Source organism: Dermochelys coriacea, chromosome 14 (genome assembly GCF_009764565.3).
Source record: "Dermochelys coriacea isolate rDerCor1 chromosome 14, rDerCor1.pri.v4, whole genome shotgun sequence".
NCBI lineage: Eukaryota > Metazoa > Chordata > Testudines > Dermochelyidae > Dermochelys > Dermochelys coriacea.
In genome coordinates, this window is record NC_050081.1 from 40008029 (window position 1) to 40021378 (window position 13350).

General features: G+C 59.3%; 2 protein-coding genes across 5 annotated transcripts; one reads left to right on the plus strand and one right to left on the minus strand.

Moving 5' to 3' along the window:
• Positions 1–294: 294 nt before the first annotated feature.
• Positions 295–2733, plus strand: CUTA (cutA divalent cation tolerance homolog). Of its 3 annotated transcripts, XM_043496468.1 has the most exons (7): positions 306–375; positions 528–603; positions 854–1002; positions 1217–1276; positions 1431–1476; positions 1635–1684; positions 1936–2733. In XM_043496468.1, the coding sequence occupies exons 2-7, from the start codon at positions 586–588 to the stop codon at positions 2033–2035; spliced, it is 423 nt and encodes a 140-aa protein (XP_043352403.1). In that variant the 5' UTR covers positions 306–375; positions 528–585; the 3' UTR covers positions 2036–2733. The 3 variants fall into 3 exon arrangements, with proteins under 3 accessions (XP_038228029.1, XP_043352403.1, XP_043352404.1); XM_038372101.2 differs by lacking the exon at positions 528–603 and having other exon boundaries at positions 295–375; XM_043496469.1 differs by lacking the exons at positions 306–375; positions 1217–1276 and having other exon boundaries at positions 382–603; positions 1936–2184.
• On the minus strand, positions 2398–12207 carry PHF1 (PHD finger protein 1). Of its 2 annotated transcripts, none has more exons than XM_038372097.2 (15): positions 12055–12207; positions 10049–10252; positions 9886–9967; positions 9334–9429; positions 9140–9249; positions 8696–8844; positions 7455–7550; positions 7118–7186; positions 6911–7034; positions 6473–6540; positions 4613–4747; positions 4100–4235; positions 3901–4004; positions 3760–3819; positions 2398–3382 (listed from the first exon to the last, which is right to left on the minus strand). In XM_038372097.2, the coding sequence occupies exons 1-15, from the start codon at positions 12169–12171 to the stop codon at positions 3070–3072; spliced, it is 1863 nt and encodes a 620-aa protein (XP_038228025.1). In that variant the 5' UTR covers positions 12172–12207; the 3' UTR covers positions 2398–3069. The 2 variants fall into 2 exon arrangements, with proteins under 2 accessions (XP_038228025.1, XP_038228027.1); XM_038372099.2 differs by lacking the exon at positions 12055–12207 and adding an exon at positions 11565–11783.
• Positions 12208–13350: the final 1143 nt, after the last annotated feature.

Here is a 13350-nt window from a genome sequence, read left to right on the forward strand (position 1 = left end):
TAGGAAAGCTATGGCAGTGAGCCCAGGACTGGGCAGCAAGAACCTGTGGGTCAGGAGTGAGAGTCACTGGCAGAGTTGTGTAGCAGGAGCGTGCCCAGGGCTGCGTAGCAGTGGGCTGCAATCAGGATTGAGGGTCACTGGGAAAGCTATGGCGGTGAGCCCAGGGCTGGGACAGCAGGGAGCTGCAGTCAGGATTGAGAGGCGCCGCCTGGGTCAGGTCCGCCCTGATGATACAGGAGGCGGGAGGCACATGGTGAGGGGGGCGGGACACAGTTCGGTGACTCTAGGGGGCGGGGTTTAGGAAGCAGTATGCGGCTGTCCTGGGTCACGTGAAGGGGGACGGGCGGGTTCAGCGCAGATTGCAGCCGCGGGCAGGTAGGAGTTGTGGCGTGTGTTCGCACCAGGGTAGCGCTCTGTTGCCTTAGGCCTTGGGGACTCAGCGCACCGGCTGCTGTAGGGGCTGTTCTCCCATCGCAGGCAGAGCTGGCCCCAGGGGAGCCGTCTCAATTGGCTGTTTGCCCTTGCAAGGCTGGTCCTAGTCCCCTGAGCTGAGTCCCGTAGGGAAGGTGGCAGCGACACGCGCCGATGAAAGCTGCCTGCTGCGTGAGTAAAAGCCGGACCCCTGCCGACCACCTGTGGGGTTACGCTTCGGCCAGCGATGAGATGCAGCCGCCTCGGGGGGGGGGGGGGGGTTCAGCGGCTTTTTACACTTGTGATGCAGTATAGCGCGCCTCCTAATGCTAACTTGGGGCCAGTGCTGAGTGCGAAGGGAGGGTGCCCCCAGCGAGACCCCCACCCCGGTCCCTGCAGCCCCCCGAGTCTGGCCCTTACTCTCACTGTCTCTTGGCCACAGGTACTGTTGCTGTCCCTGTTGATGGTCTCACTGCTTCGAACCGTGTATCAGCGTCTCTTTTCCATGGCGGCTGAAGCCTATACACCCGGGAGCCTGTCAGCTGCCTTTGTCACCTGCCCCAATGAGAAAGTGGGCAAGGAGATTGCAAGGTGGAGCTGGGAAGGGAGTGGGGGCTAGTAGATTAGAATAGCTAGGCTGGGAGTCAGGGCTCCTGGGTTCTATCCCTGGCTCTGGGAGGGAAGTGGGAATGCAGGTTAGAGCAGGGGGCTGGGAGCCAGGACTCCTGAGTTCTGTCCCAACGAGGGGAGGGGGTGGCTTGACTTTTGAGCATGGAGGACTGATGTGTATTTTTGTCCTGAGCAGGGCAATGGTAGAGAAGCACCTGGCTGCCTGTGTCAACATCATGCCTCAGATCACATCCATGTGAGTGCAGGAGCCAAGTCCCTGGGCTCTATGGTCACTGTATTGGGCCTGGAACTGGGATGGGAGGAGTTGGGGGAGCAGCCTGACCTCCCAGACTGGGGCAGGCTTTCTCTGTGTCTCCCTCTCACCAGCTCCCCCTGTTGGTTTCTTTCAGATACGAGTGGAAGGGGAAGATCGAAGAGGACAGGGAGGTGCTGCTGGTGAGGGCCCACGTGGGGAGGGTCTTTGTGGGATGGGGCATAAATCCCCTGCCTGTGTAGGTGGTGGGGAGGCTCTAGAATCCTGGGCTCTGCCCTGCATGTTTGTGGGGAGCAGCCAATGGAAACCCCCAACCTTTCACTATCTGTCTCTTCCTCAGATGATCAAAACCCGGAGTTCCCAGATCCCAGTACTGACCGACTTTGTCCGGTCAGTCCATTGTTCTTTTGTCTCCTTCTCTACCCTGTGGGTGCCTGCTGGTGGGGATGGGCCTAGGGAATTTCTGGGGGTGAGGGGGTGGAGTCTCTTGAGAGAAGGCCCAAGGGATGTGCAGGAGGATTGCTGCGGGGAGGACATGAGTCTCCAGGGGGATGGGTTGTAGAGTGGTGAGTCCCCAGGGGGAGTTGCTGGGGAATCCTTGCCTGTTCCTCTCCCTCTGACTTCCCCCCATCTCCCTATAGGTCGGTGCACCCATACGAAGTAGCAGAGGTGATTGCGCTGCCCATCCAGCAGGGAAACGCACCATACCTGCAGTGGGTTGGGGAGACTGTGCCAGAGTGAGACCCCCCCCCACCCCACAGCAGGGGACTGTCTGCCCCTACTCTGCCTCAGTGTCCCTGTTTTGAGACACCACAGGAACAGGACTCACTCCATGGATTTTGTGTGTGTGTGGGGATCTGCAGCCAATAAACTGCCCTCAACGCACCAAGCAACAGGGTTGGCTCCTCATTCACAGCACACACAGCCCTGGTGTACTTGGGGAGTGAGATGGCACCTGAGAGCCAGGACTCCTGGGTTCCCTTTCTGGCTCTGATGGGGGAGTGTGGAGTTGTGGCAGTGGAGGCTTGCCTCCTGGGTTCTAGCCCTTTCTGCAATACAGCAGCTTGTGGTGCCCTCCCTCCAATGACCAGGCTGAGTCTGGCTGCAGCAAGCTCTTTATTGCAGGTGTCAGTTTGTACAGTCAGAATGGCGGTGGTGACAACAGCATCAGCACACAGGGATGGGGGAGAGGGCACAGCTGGCCTGTGGGGAGGGGAACATACGCCATCTGTACAGCAGGTTACAAGCAGGATGGATGACTGTGCTGGGGGGCACCCCTCTCTTCCCAGGCCTTTGGGAGCTGCCACCTCCCATTCCTGTGCCCCCATTTTGCCTTGGCCAGCCCAATTGTGGCAGGGTGCCCCAAGCTCTGTCCTCGCACATTGCACTTCATTAAATAGAATTTTTACAGAATAATAAAAAAGCAACAAGAAAATAAACCCTTTGAATACAATGAAGCATTTGCCTGGTGGGGGGGAGGAATACCCCCCCATCCCCCCTAGGGCCTTTCTTTGAGCAGGACTAGGCAGTTCATGACTTATATCCAAGCTGACGGTGAGAGCCCCCCACTACAATGCAACCCCCCACTGCTGTCACGGACAAATCCATCCCCTTCCCAGGGGAGAGGCCTGACCCTGCACTCTGTCCTAGGGGCTCCTGGGAGTTGCACTCTGCTCAGAGTGTGTGTGTGTGTGTTGGGGAAGGGAAAGGGAAAGGAACGACAACACTCTGCAGCCCCAGTAGAGGGGGTATCTCTCTGGCACTTCCCCTCCCCCTCAGAACATGCCCCCTCCACCCCATTCCACCAGGTACTGGACAGTGCCATCAAGGGTGACCCTGCGGGCCAGGATGCGGACAGCCTCCCCACGGGCCAGGCGCCCCATGGCTCCAAAGTAGCTGCTGCTGGTGGGGGCAGGGCCTGGACACAGAGTGCTGGAGGAGGAGGGGGAGGCGAGGGGCTCTGGCTGGTGCTTGGTGCTGGGGGCTGGGTAGTTTGCATGGGGCAGCGGAGTGTGGGCAGGGGGATGCTCAGGGCTCTCGCTCTCTGGGGCAGGTGCTTCACGGGGGTCCGGGCTGGCAGTGGTGCTCCTGTTATAAAACAAGGTGGATCAGAGAAGCCTGCACCGTGAAGTGCTTCTCCCCAGTCCCAGCCCAGGGCCTGCTCCAGAAAGTACCTGCAAAGTCCTAACCTGGGTGGAGCTTCCCCCATTCAGTGAGGCCATCCTGGCCCGAACCAGTTTTAGAACCCCTTTACAACCCAGTCTGCGCCTTAGAGGACTCAGCCCTCATTCTAGAATCTCCCATTCCTTGCTCTAGAATAGATACCATCCCTTGGGAGCCTGCCTTAGAAACTGGCCTCTGAGTCACCTCTAGGAGAGAGGGACTGCTCTCCCGAAAGCACATCCCACTGCAACACAGGCTCCAGAGAGGGTAATGCCCTGGGAGCTGCCCCTGCCTCCCCTCACCTCAGGGTCCGGGCAGTGTTGGCGGATGGGTGGAAGGAGGCAAACATCCTGATGGGAGCACTGTGGGCAAGAAAGAGCGAGAAATGGGGTGAATGCAGGGTTGGGCAAGGTGGCACCCCCACCCTGCCAGTCCCTCCTCACCTCTCCAGGCAGCGGGCATCAGTGCGGCGGAAGTTGTAGGTGCTGGAGGTGCCGCTGTAGCCACAGTATGTCTGGCTAGCACTGACTGGGGTCTCCACCACCTCCTGCAAGGAAAGACAATCAGTGGGGTGCCCTGGGAAGTTCCCCAAAGCCCAGGGCAGGAGCAGCTCGTAGAGAATTGCGGGAGGCTGTGCTGTACCTGGGTGAGGGCTCTGTCCAGCTGCCACTTCTCCCTGCTGCTCCTCAGCTCCATGGTGTCTGTGGGTTCCGGGAGGACCTTGCGCCTCCGTGGCCTCCGGTGCCCTGCCCCACTGCTGCCCTGCCCTGAAAGGAAGCTGTAAGAGACCCTCCTTATCTGCACAGCACGCAGGGGGCCGCGCCTGCTCCACTGGGAGCCCAAGGGGGCTGGGTCAGTGACCCCTGATGGGAATAGGGAGGCAGGGTAGAGAGACTTGCCCAGGCCCTGTGCCCCCTCCTGACAACACTGTATCTGCTACTGTGGACCTAACCTGGGCCCCACAGAACTTCCCCAGGGGAGAATGTGGGGCAGGAGCTCCCAATGTCCTCTCCCTCAGTCCCCCATCACATCACCTCAGTGGTGTCCCTGCACTCACACCCACCATGCCCTTCTCACTGTAACCCCATGCTGGAGCCCTGGGGTGGTGGCTGAATGTGTGGGGCAGGAGGAGTTGGGGCAGCTGAGGCTGCTCACCTGCTGTCAGTAAGTGGGGGCTGCTGAGCCGTGGAGCCACCATGGTCTCCAGGGCACTGAGGTGCAGGGGGTGGCACTCGTATGTGGAGCCCAAAGAGACCCTTCCGCTTTTTGATCTCCTTCCCTGAAATAAACCTGGAGAAGAAGAGAGACCAGACTCAGATCTACAGGGCAAACAGCTCCCATTCGAACTTCCAGCCCCCAGGCAAGAGCATCAGTAGTAGCAATGCAGAGGTGTGCAAGAGCCTGCATGACTGAGCTGGTGCAGTTTCAGGTGTGTGCGAGGGTGTGGCAGAGTGTGTATCGGCTAGCGTGGTTCCAGGTGGGTGGAAGACTGCAAGGGCCGGTGCAAGTGGGAGTGGGTGCGAGGATATGGTGGAATATGTGAGGGTCAGTGTGGGAGCGAGCAGTGATGAGCTGCCAAACAACTGGTTCCCTCCTCACCCCACGAGGGGTTCATGGCCCATCCCCGCCCTCCAGGGACTCCTGCCCCATCCAACCCCCCATGTTCCTTGATGCCCCCCTCGGACTGGGCAGGAGGGTCTTGTGGGCCACCATATTGGTTGCTCATCCCACCCCTAAGAGCCAGAGGGACCTGCCGGGGGGGGCAAGATGGGGAGTCCCAGCAGTGCTTACCTGGGGCAGCTCCCAGGAAGCATCCAGCAGGTCCCTCTGGCTCCTAGGGGCGGGGGAGCGTAGTTAGGTGGGGAGCAGGGGGAGTGGCCATTCCCCCCACTGATCACGTCAAAAGTGGTGCCTTAGGCGCTAACTCCATGGGTGCTCCAGGGTTGGAGCACCCACGGGGAAAATTTGGTGGGTGCGGAGCACCCACTGGCAGCTCTGTGCCCGGCCCCAGCTCACCTCCACTCCGCTTCCTCCCCTGAACGTGCTGCCCTGCTCTGCTTCTCCGCCCCCCAGCTTCCCATGAATCAGCTGTTCGCACGGGAAGCCTGGGAGGGCTGAGAAGCAGGCGGTGGCTTTGCACTCAGGCCCAGGGAGGCGGAGGTGAGCTGGGGTGGGGAGCAGTTCCCCTGTGTGCCCCCCCCGGGTTACCTGCTACGGTGCGGGCGGTCCTCCTCGTGACCCCCACCCCAGCTCACCTCCGCTCCGCCTCCCTGGGCCTGAGCGCGAAGCCGCCGCCTGCTTCTCAGCCCTCCCAGGCTTCCCGTGCGAATAGCTGATTCGCGGGAAGCTGGGGGGGTCAGAGAAGCAGGGCAGGGTGGCACGTTCAGGGGAGGAGGCGGAGTGGAAGTGAGCTGGGGCCAGGGGCGGGGTGGGGAGCTGCCGGTGGATGCTCTGCACCCATCAAATTTTCTCTGTGGGTGCTCCAGCCCTGGAGCACCCACAGAGTCAGCGCCTAAGGCGCCACTTTTGGCCGGTTGTTAAATTTAGAAGCCCTTTTAGAACCGGTTGTCCGTCGCCACTGGGTGCGAGGGGGCGGCGCAATTCAGTGAGGGTTCGAGGGAGTAGCAGTACATGCAAGAGCCGGCATGGTTCCAGGTAAGTGGGAGGAGTGGCAGAGTATGTAAGGGCCAGCATGGTGCAGCGTGTAAGGGGGCAGTGTGATGCCGCGTGGGTGCAGCGGCATGACAGAGAATGTGAGGGCCAGCATGGTGGAGCGTGCGAGGAGGTGTGCAATTCAGTGAGGGTGCGAGGGAGTGGCAGCACATGTAAGGGCTGCTGTGGGTCCAGGTGGATGCCAGCACACAGCAGTGCAATTCAGTGTGGGTGTGAGGATGTGGCAGCACGTGTGAGGGCCAGTGTAGTTCCAGGTGAGTGGGAGGGAATGGCGGAGCATAGCAGGCGTGTGGAAGCAGGGGCCACACAGGCAGAGCAGAGTGTTACAAAAGCTCCTCCCACCTGTCTTTGTGGCTACTCAGGGCACTCAGCAATTGGCTGTACCGGTCCCTCTTGGGTGTATCCGAGAGCTGCAAGAACCAATGAGAATGGATGAGGGATTAGTGAGGGACATAACCAGAGAACCCTATGTTGCCCCTGGACTTCTCCACCTGCCCGCACAGCATATCTGCCCAGCCAGCTCCCAGCCAGCCCTTGGAGTCCCTCCCACTCCATTCCACTCTCTCCCTGGGTACCTCTCACCCAGGTCCCCAACCTCCCTCTCTCACTTCTCTCCCACTCCTTGCTCACCTCTCTCCCCCAGCCCTGTCCCCTTCCCCATGCTCACCCTTCCTGCAGCCCCATTCTCCACTACTTCCCCCTGCTCCTCCTAGCCGTTTCCTCTCCCCGCACCCCTCACAGTCCACTATCCCTGCAGCCCCCTTCCCACACCCAGCCCACCTCTCCCAGCAGCAGGTTGTCCCAGTTCTCGCTGGCAAACGGCAGAATCTCCCGCTCAAAGTCAAAGTATTTCTTTTTGCAGCAGATGCTAAGGTGATAGAGAATGAGATGGGCCACGTCCACCCTAGGGAGAGGGGAGAGGGTCAAGGGTCAGTGCTGCATGGTGGGGACATGTACTGGAGATGTGGAGAGGGGAACCAGACTCACCATCTCAGGGGAAGTCTCCGTACGCTCTCAGGACCCCCAGTGCAGACACAGCACTCGAAGACATAAAATCTGGAAGAGACCCAAGGTGTGTGAGGGAGGAATTAATCCTAGATCTCAGGGACCTCTCCTCCCATGTGCCCTCACCTGTCTGCATAGGGGAGTGAGAAGATCTCAGCTCCCCACCCCTGAATCTCCCTCTTGTCCCCTCACCTATGTCCACAGGGTAGTGGCGTGGATCTTACTTCCCTCCCCAGTCCCTGCATGACCCCTCACCTGTCTCCACAAGGGGCAGGGTGGATTTCAGCCCTCCACCTTGAGTCCCTCCATGCCCCCTCACCTGTCTCCATAAAGCAGTGGCTTGCTCAGACACTGGGTACATGCCTCATGGAACCACTGGGCGCAGCTGCAGCACTGCAACATCTTCAGGTTCCACCTGGGGGGAGAGGGAGGCTGAGTGAGCACATGAGTGAGAGGGGCAGCCTTTCAGGGCCCAGCACCCTCCCAACTGGAGAGAGAAAGGAGTTCACCTGGGGCATTTGCTGCCCGACTCCAGGCACTACCCAGCTCTAGAAATACCCTCCTCTCCACCCCATGAGCAGCTCCAGAAACCTACCTTCTAGTTCAGAAACCCCATCCCATCCAGCCTAGAAAAATCTCTCTACCTTGGTGGAAGCTGCTGTAGTAACCTGCCCCCTCCAGCACACAACTCACTGCAGAAACCTCATCCCAGTCTACAGCCATTCCATCTGGAACTTGTACTGGAAACATCTCATGCTGGAAGCTGTTTGGGAAATTTGTTTTACAAGGACCATCCTGCTCTAGAAACACCCAGCCTGGCTCTAGAAAAGAGCCTACCCCAACAAAAGCTGCTTTAGGGACCTGTGAAAACCTGACCTGACTTTATAAACACTGTGTTACTTCCATGCCAAAACAATCCAATTCCAGAAAGCACTCCAGACTCTTTTCTAGAAACTGTATCTAACTTCAGAACTCAGTCTAGAAACCCACTAGTTCAGAGCTCACTTCAGAACCATCCTCCCAAACTAGAACTGGTCACAGAAAAAAGTTCTTCCCATATTTAGCTATTATAGAACCCCCACCCCACCATGGACTTTGCTATGGAGACCTCCTTCAACCACAAGACCACTTTGAGAAACCACGCTCCCTGTTCTGAGCTTTCTCTAGAAATCTCTGGCTCTAACACCTGCTCTTGAAATTGACCTCCCTGTGTGAAGCCTGCTTTAGAAACCTCTTCCAACTCCAGAACCTCCTTCCAGTCCAAAACTAGCTCTAGAAATCCAAATCCAAATGGTCTTGCTGGAGCTAGTAAGGCTCTTGCTAATTTATCTCTAAAATTAGAAATTCCTTTGGGGCAGAAATGGTGGGGTAGGTGTTACCTACTCTATCAGAATCCAAATTGAGGGGCCTAGTTGCAATCTAGATCTGAAATCCTGCTGCTCAAGACGCCCACTTTGGCTGGAGCAGGAACATTCCTGATTCCTGCTCTTTGCCACAAAGAAGCAGATGAAAGGGCAAGTGCTGACCTCAGGAATCTGCAGGTCCAGAAGGGGAACTTACTCTCCAGGGCCTCCACAGTAGCAGTAACACTGCTGCCGATTGGTCAGGTGTGCAGGATCCCACTCCAGAGCCTTGAGCTGATAGGGCAGCACCAGCTTCATGCTCAACATGGCCTTTGCATAGGGGCCTTTCTTGAGCGCACCACCCCTCTGCCAACAAGAGAACAGAGAGAGGGCGTGTGAGACAGGCTGGACACAAATCAAACAGATCCATCCACAGGAGGACAGAAATGGGGGGGCTTGAATCAGAGAGATGCACCTGTTGGGGGGAAGGGGACTCATGAGGGGACTAATCTGCTGGGGGGGAGTGGGAGCTGGGGGGGGACCACTTGCTGCGTAGGGGACAATGGGAATCAGGACACCACACCCCCTTTTTATCAAAGGCATCACTGAGGACATGAGGGGATGATGTCTGGCCTCCCACAGCTGCCAGCCCCGTGCTCACCTTGGTGGCCACAGCGAAGACACACTGCCGGCACATCCATGCACCAAGAACCCCAGCCCCATCGCTGCTTGCATCCAGCACTCTGGGCAGATGGCACTCCTGGTGGTAGGCTGCAAGGGGAGAGAGCTGGTGAGAGAGGAGAAAGGGGGTCCCAAGATGGCCAGGAGATGGCAGAGGAGAGGAGCATCACTTACTGTGCCCACATTTCTCACACCGAACCAACTGGTTCTCTGGGCTCACGGACTCCGAGTAACATACGCAGCAGATCTGCTCCTCACCGGGCACAGCGGCTGTGGGAGAGAATGGAATCAGCCCAATTAATGCCTTGCTGGGGGCAACCCAAGTCTCGGATAGCAGGGGGCTGCAGGTCAGGACTGAGGGGCACCAGCAGAGCTGTGCATATGGAGAGAGCATAGGGCTGGGATAGCAGGGTCTGTGGGCTGTGAGTGAGGAGCGCTGGCAAAACTGTGGGTGGGAAGCCCAGGCCTAGGACAGAAGGAGGCTGTGAATCAGGATTGAGGAGCTGTGTGTGGACGGAGCCCAGGGCTGCGGTAGTAAGGGGAGGGGCACTGGGTTGGGAATAAGGGGCATCAGCAGACCTGAGAAGGCTGTGGGTCAAGACTATGGGGCACTGGCAGAGCTGTGTGGGGTGGGAGCATGGGACTGTTTGCTTGGAGTGAGTGGTGTGGCAGTGGAGCTGGGGCAGCGGGCTGAGAGTGAGACTACATCAGGACTCCAGTGCTCACCAGGGTTAATGTCCTTCCAGAGCACCAGGAACTGGGAATTGTCCTCAAATTGCACCAGGCAAACCTGCCGTGAAGCATCCACCTGCCAGAGGAGAGAGAGGCGAGTGAGTGCAGGGACAGTCAGTGGAGGCGGCCCTGGTGTATGTGTGGGGGCTTCACTCACCTTCTTGATGGTACCCAGATAGAGCAGGCCATCGGTCCAGCGGGCCAGCACATCCTGCCCCTCCCAGAAGCGGGGCCGGCTGGGAGCCACAGCAGGGGCCAGGGCAGCCGGACATTTCCAGGGGCCGGAGGTCAGGCGGGAGCTCGTGCGTGTCACCCGGGAAGTCTGAGCAGGTTGCTCGCTCGCCATCACATTGTGACCAATCTGCCGTGTGAGGGGAGAGGGACAGTTACCTGCCAGAGCTCAGGCCAGAACCCAGGATTCTTCATTCCCAGCAACTGCGTTTGCTCCTGTGGCGTTCCTTTACATAGCAAGGGGGCATATTCTGTGTGAGAGGAGGGTCATAGATCTGGGGAGATAGCCTTGGACTTGGGGTACCATTTAATAGGGGGTCTCCCAGATTGAGGAGTGTCTCAGAACCAGGGGTCATTTCTTGGAGGGAGATTAGAACTAGGGAGGGATTCTCTAGGGGTATCTCAGACCTAAGGGACCTGATCTGGGGTGTCCCAAATTCAGGGGGCCCTCTCTGTGGTGTCTCAGATCTGGTGGACCCAACACTATGGTGTCTGGGATCCTGGGTTGTCCTCTCTGGGAGGGTCTGGAATCTGGGGATGTGTCAGATTTAGGGGACCTGCTCTGGGATCTGACAGTTTGTCAGCTCTGAGGAGCCCAGTCTTAGGGGTCTGAAATTCAGGGGGTCCACACTTAAGTGTCTGGGATCCAGGAATGTCTTGGAGGTGGGGGGCCACTTTCAGGGGGTGTGGGATCCATGTATGTCTTGGATTTGGGGTACCCGCTCTGGGGGATCTAGAATCTGGGAGTGTCCCACATTCAGGAGGCCCTCTCTGGGGATGTCTGGGAGCTGGGGGTGTCTTCAATTTGGGGGGCCTCTTTGGGGAGTCTGGGGGTGTTCCAGGTTCAGGGATCACTGTCTTGGGGGTCTGGGATCTGAGGGTGTCTTGGATTTGGGAGGAGTCTCTCAGGAGGATCTGAAATTTGGGGTGTTCCAGATTTGGGGGGCCTCTCTGGAGGGATTCTGTGACCTTGGGATGTCTTGGATTCAGGAGACCCTCTCTGAGAGGTCAAAAATCTTGGATGGGGAGGTCTCAGTGGGGGGCTTAGATTTGGGGAGACTCAGATATGGGGGCATCTGGGGGCCCTCTCAGGGATGGTTCTGGGGCAGTCTCTGATTCAGGGGGACCTGGGATCTGGGGGTGTCCTGGATTCAAGGCCCCTCTCTGGAGTGTCTCAGATTAGGGGGCCTTCTCTGAGGTGAGTCTGCGATCTGGAGGTGTCTCAGATTCAGGAGGGCCCTCTGGGGTGGGTCTGGGATCTGGTCTCGCTCAGACTGAGGGCATCTCAGTTGTGGGAGCTCTCAGATGTGGCACGAAGGAAGTCTGATTTGGGGGTGTCTCCTTTTGGGAGGATGCAGGGGCTCTCTGTAGCTGGGCAGCCCATCTCTCTGCCTTGCATGGGGGAGGGGTGCTCCCTCTCCCTCAGCCTCTCCTGCCCTTACCAGGTCTCCGAGTCTCCTGTGAGGGTGGGGGCCGGCTCTCTCCCCTCCCCAGTCTGGGGAGGGGGGGCGTCTCAGGGCTGAGGAGGCTGCCCGGGCCCTCAGGGGCTAAAGAGCAGGCCCCTCTGCGGCTCCATCCTAGAGCTGAGCCCAGTGACGCAGCAGCAGCAGCCGCCAGAGCGGGGAGGAACGAGGGGGGATGCGGAGAGACGCTGGGGGAGAGGACCCCCCTAACGCCCCCCTCCTGGCGCTGCCTGCAGAGCAGGCCCTCGGCACCCCCCTCAGGACCCCCCTTCCCCGGATCTGCACTGACAGTGGAGCAAAGCACTAGACAGCTATGGTGGGGGAATCGTCCACCTCTTAGGATCCCATTCCTTGTGGCAGCCAGGTGGGATCACATCCAGCTCCACCTAGAGGGGCCAGGCCCTGAAACCCTTTCCCAGCACCCTGGCCCAGCCAGTCCCCACCCTGGGCCAGAGTGGAAATGACGCACCCTTGAGGGGAAAGGCCCAATGTCTCCTGCAGCCAGACCTGGGGTCACTCCTGTCTCCTTCCCTCTCCGTTCTGCCGCCCTCCATAACTTTGTGCACCCTCTTCCCTGCCCTGTCATCCCCTTCAGCCACCCTCTGCCCCACTCTGCTGTTAACTGCCCCCCCAGCTGCCTCTTTCCCTTCTCCAGGCCCCTTCCCTCCAGGATCCACCCTCTCCTCTGTCACTCCTGCCCCCAGCCCCTGCCCCACCCTCTACTTCTTCCCTTCTGCCCCCTCCACATTACTCTCCAATGCCCCTTGCTCCTCCCTCTCCCCCACTTCTCCCCCACCCTGTCAGCGCTACTTCTGCCCCTCCCCCACTGCCCGTCAGCCCTACTTCTGCCCCTCCCCTCCCTTCAACTGCCTCCTTCAGCCCTACTCCTGCCCCTCCCCTTCTCCTCTCACCCTGTCATCCCTACTCCTGCCCCTCCCCCACTGCCTGTCACCCCTACTCCTGCTCCTACCTTTCTCCCCCTACTCCTGCCCCTCCCCTTCTCCTCCCACCCTGTCATCCCTACTCCTACCCCTCCCCCATTGCCCCTCTCATCCCTACTCCTGCCGCTCCCCTCAACTACTCCTTTCATCTCTACTCCTGCCCCTCCCCCACTGCCCATCATACCTACTCCTGCCCCTCCCCTTCTCCTCCCATGCTGTCATCACTACTCCTGCCCCTCCCCCATTGCACATCACCCCTACTCCTGACCCGACTGCCGTCCCTCCTCCACTGCCTCTGTCTCCCCTACTCCTGCTCCTCCTCCCACCCTGTCAGCCCTTCTCCTGCCCCTCACCCACTGCCCCCGCTGTCACCCCTACTCCTGCCCCTTCCTATTCCTGCTCCTCCCCCCACCCTGTCAGCCCTACTCCTTCCCCTCCCCCACTTCCCTACCACACCTATTCCTGCCCCTCCCCCACTGCCCATCACCCCTACTCCTGCCCTTCTCCCCCCTCGCCCCATCAGCCCTACTCCTGCCCCTCCCCCACTGCCCCTGTCACCCCTACTGCTGTCCCTCCCCTCAACTACCCCTGTCACCCAGACTCATGCCCCGCCCCCACTGCCCCTGTCACCCAGACTCCTGCCACGCCCCTTCTCCCGCCTCAGCCCAAGGCCCTAAACCCTACTCCTCCCCTTCTCCTAGCCCCGCCTCCAGGCTGCCGTTGGCCGTTTGGCGCGTGCCTTGTACTAGCCTCCGTCCTTGCAGAAGCGCGGCCACAGCAACAGCTCCACTGGGTCACGTGTGGGTTGTTGGTAAGAGAAGGCC

What these genes read in the sequence shown, in the direction of transcription:
- CUTA (XM_043496468.1), top strand. An exon ending in AGGACAGGGAGGTGCTGCTG is followed by an intron (nt 1,477 to 1,634) that starts GTGAGGGCCCAC and finishes TCTCTTCCTCAG; the next exon opens with ATGATCAAAACCCGGAGTTC. An exon ending in GTACTGACCGACTTTGTCCG is followed by an intron (nt 1,685 to 1,935) that starts GTCAGTCCATTG and finishes ATCTCCCTATAG; the next exon opens with GTCGGTGCACCCATACGAAG.
- PHF1 (XM_038372097.2), bottom strand. Translation starts at nt 12,171, where the DNA reads ATGACAGGGCAGGGAAGAGGGTGCACAAAGTTATGGAGGGCGGCAGAA. An exon ending in TACTGTGGAGGCCCTGGAGA is followed by an intron (nt 7,551 to 8,695) that starts GTAAGTTCCCCT and finishes CTCTCCCCCCAG; the next exon opens with GTGGAACCTGAAGATGTTGC. An exon ending in ACAACCTGCTGCTGGGAGAG is followed by an intron (nt 6,541 to 6,910) that starts GTGGGCTGGGTG and finishes TGGTTCTTGCAG; the next exon opens with CTCTCGGATACACCCAAGAG.